Source organism: Mastomys coucha, unplaced genomic scaffold (genome assembly GCF_008632895.1).
Source record: "Mastomys coucha isolate ucsf_1 unplaced genomic scaffold, UCSF_Mcou_1 pScaffold12, whole genome shotgun sequence".
Classification (NCBI taxonomy): Eukaryota; Metazoa; Chordata; class Mammalia; order Rodentia; family Muridae; genus Mastomys; species Mastomys coucha.
The window spans coordinates 91616800-91617378 of record NW_022196894.1 but is presented as its reverse complement, the minus strand read 5'-3'; the positions used below and the strand labels follow the sequence as shown (position 1 = coordinate 91617378).

General features: G+C 35.2%; 1 protein-coding gene across 1 annotated transcript in view; it reads left to right on the top strand.

The window, feature by feature from the left end:
- The window catches only part of LOC116086161 (rho GTPase-activating protein 20-like), a 6800-nt gene extending 6357 nt beyond the window's left edge, over nucleotides 1-443 (top strand). Inside the window, exon 5 of the mRNA XM_031364467.1 lies at nucleotides 309-443. Within this exon, the coding sequence (XP_031220327.1) occupies nucleotides 309-422 (114 nt within the window). The 3' untranslated portion in view covers nucleotides 423-443. The remainder of the gene's footprint in view (nucleotides 1-308) is intronic.
- The last annotated feature ends 136 nt before the right edge of the window (nucleotides 444-579 follow it).

Sequence of the window (579 nt, the reverse complement as noted above, 5' to 3'; positions counted from 1 at the left end):
AGGGTCTCAACCTTTTGTTCTCAGCCTTCCTAGTCCTGTGACACTAATATAGTTCATCATACTGTGGGTGTCCCTAACCATGACATTATCTTGCTGTTATTTCACAACTGATATTTTCTACTGTTATGAATTATAATGGGTAAGGTATAGAATATCTGATATGTAGGATATGTGACCCCCAAAAGGATTGTGACACACAAGTTGAGAATCACCGGTCTAAACTTCTATTTTTAAACACAAATGTTTCTCAAATCCTTTCTACAATGTACATGGACCATTAATTTTCTTGTGTTTTATCATTAAAAAAGGATTGTCTAAGAAATATAGAAGGAAGCTTGCTTTCTTCAGATTTATATGAAAATTGGCTGACTCTACTGGATGAAGAATCCCTGATGGGAAAAACTTCTTCTATACAAAGGTAATGATACAGTAAAAACGTGGGAAACTGTACAATGATAGAAGCAAAGTATCTTGAAGGTACCTAGGCTTGTATTTACAGGATTATAAACTAGAATGAGATCCCATGCCAGGAGGTTTCTTTGCTCAGACATGTACTTTATAACTGGGTGCAATTCTCAA